Source organism: Alexandromys fortis, unplaced genomic scaffold, assembly GCF_014885135.2.
Source record: "Alexandromys fortis isolate MF-2015 unplaced genomic scaffold, M_Fortis_MF-2015_v1.1 scaffold_18, whole genome shotgun sequence".
Taxonomy (NCBI): domain Eukaryota; kingdom Metazoa; phylum Chordata; class Mammalia; order Rodentia; family Cricetidae; genus Alexandromys; species Alexandromys fortis.
In genome coordinates this window covers 11,542,001-11,542,879 of record NW_026067897.1, presented here as the reverse complement: position 1 = coordinate 11,542,879, position 879 = coordinate 11,542,001, and the positions used below count along the sequence as shown (strand labels likewise).

At 48.4% G+C, this 879-nt stretch overlaps 1 protein-coding gene across 2 annotated transcripts in view; it reads left to right on the top strand.

Moving 5' to 3' along the window:
- The first annotated feature begins 583 nt into the window (after window positions 1-583).
- Rgs20 (regulator of G protein signaling 20) overlaps window positions 584-879 on the top strand; it is a 61,450-nt gene continuing 61,154 nt past the window's right edge. The window contains exon 1 of one of the 2 annotated variants that reach the window (XM_050165549.1): window positions 584-737. In XM_050165549.1, the coding sequence (XP_050021506.1) occupies window positions 584-737 (154 nt within the window). Of the gene's footprint in view, window positions 752-879 lie in introns of both variants that reach the window. The other variant, XM_050165540.1, reaches the window with a different exon arrangement.

The window sequence follows — 879 nt, the reverse complement described above, 5'->3', positions numbered from 1 at the left end:
ACACAACTTTTTCTTCTTTCTGTATTTGCGCCACTTGCAGATGTATCCAAGTTTCACTCGACGGCATGTCCCAGTAATGAGGCTCCTCCCGGTACCGGGACAACCACTGAGCAGCAGCGGCATTGGCTTCATGGAGGTCTGAAGGGCTTTGCCTTCAGAAAGGCACAAGGGTGTGAGGCAAAACCAGAAAGGTACCGTGAGCAGATGGGGTGTCCTCACAGGTCCCCTCAGATAGCATCACGACACTTGACTTGCTGCCTTTTGTTCAGCTCCTTCTCACTTGGAACACAGTGCTACAGTCCAGCGGCTTAGAAAGACGAAAATTTACTTACTCGCCTACAGAGGGCAGTCATGACACACACACTCAGTGAGCAGCTCTACCTGGAATAGAAAGCTAAAATGCATGCATAAGCCACTGCTTATCCACAGAACGGATCAGCCTTTTGCTTTGCTTAGCGTAGCTTTGCAGGAAGGTCCCCAGCATCTTCAGACGTGGCCCGGCATTAGCCAACTGAAGAACAGAGAGGATCCAGTGGTGTAAAACCAGATGACAAGACCCGCCTGAGGCATTTGTTGGGAAAATATGCCCAGCCTTTCCCAAGAAAACGAAGAGTGCCTCGAAGGGCATCTTCCCAGGCAGGCTACCTGGATACAATTGCTGCCCCTGTTCAGAGCAGAGGAAGATTATAATCTCAGAATTCACCAAGCCGCAGAAAATTCAGGGGACTCTCAGGCTGGTATTGGTGTCAAGGTAAGATGATCTTCACAATCCCCAGTGACTTTGGCAGGGAAAGGTTAATCTGTAAAGACTATAAAGCCAGCAGTCAGTTTTAGTATCATTAGCCACTGTAGATTAATGAAGATTTACCAGGAATATAT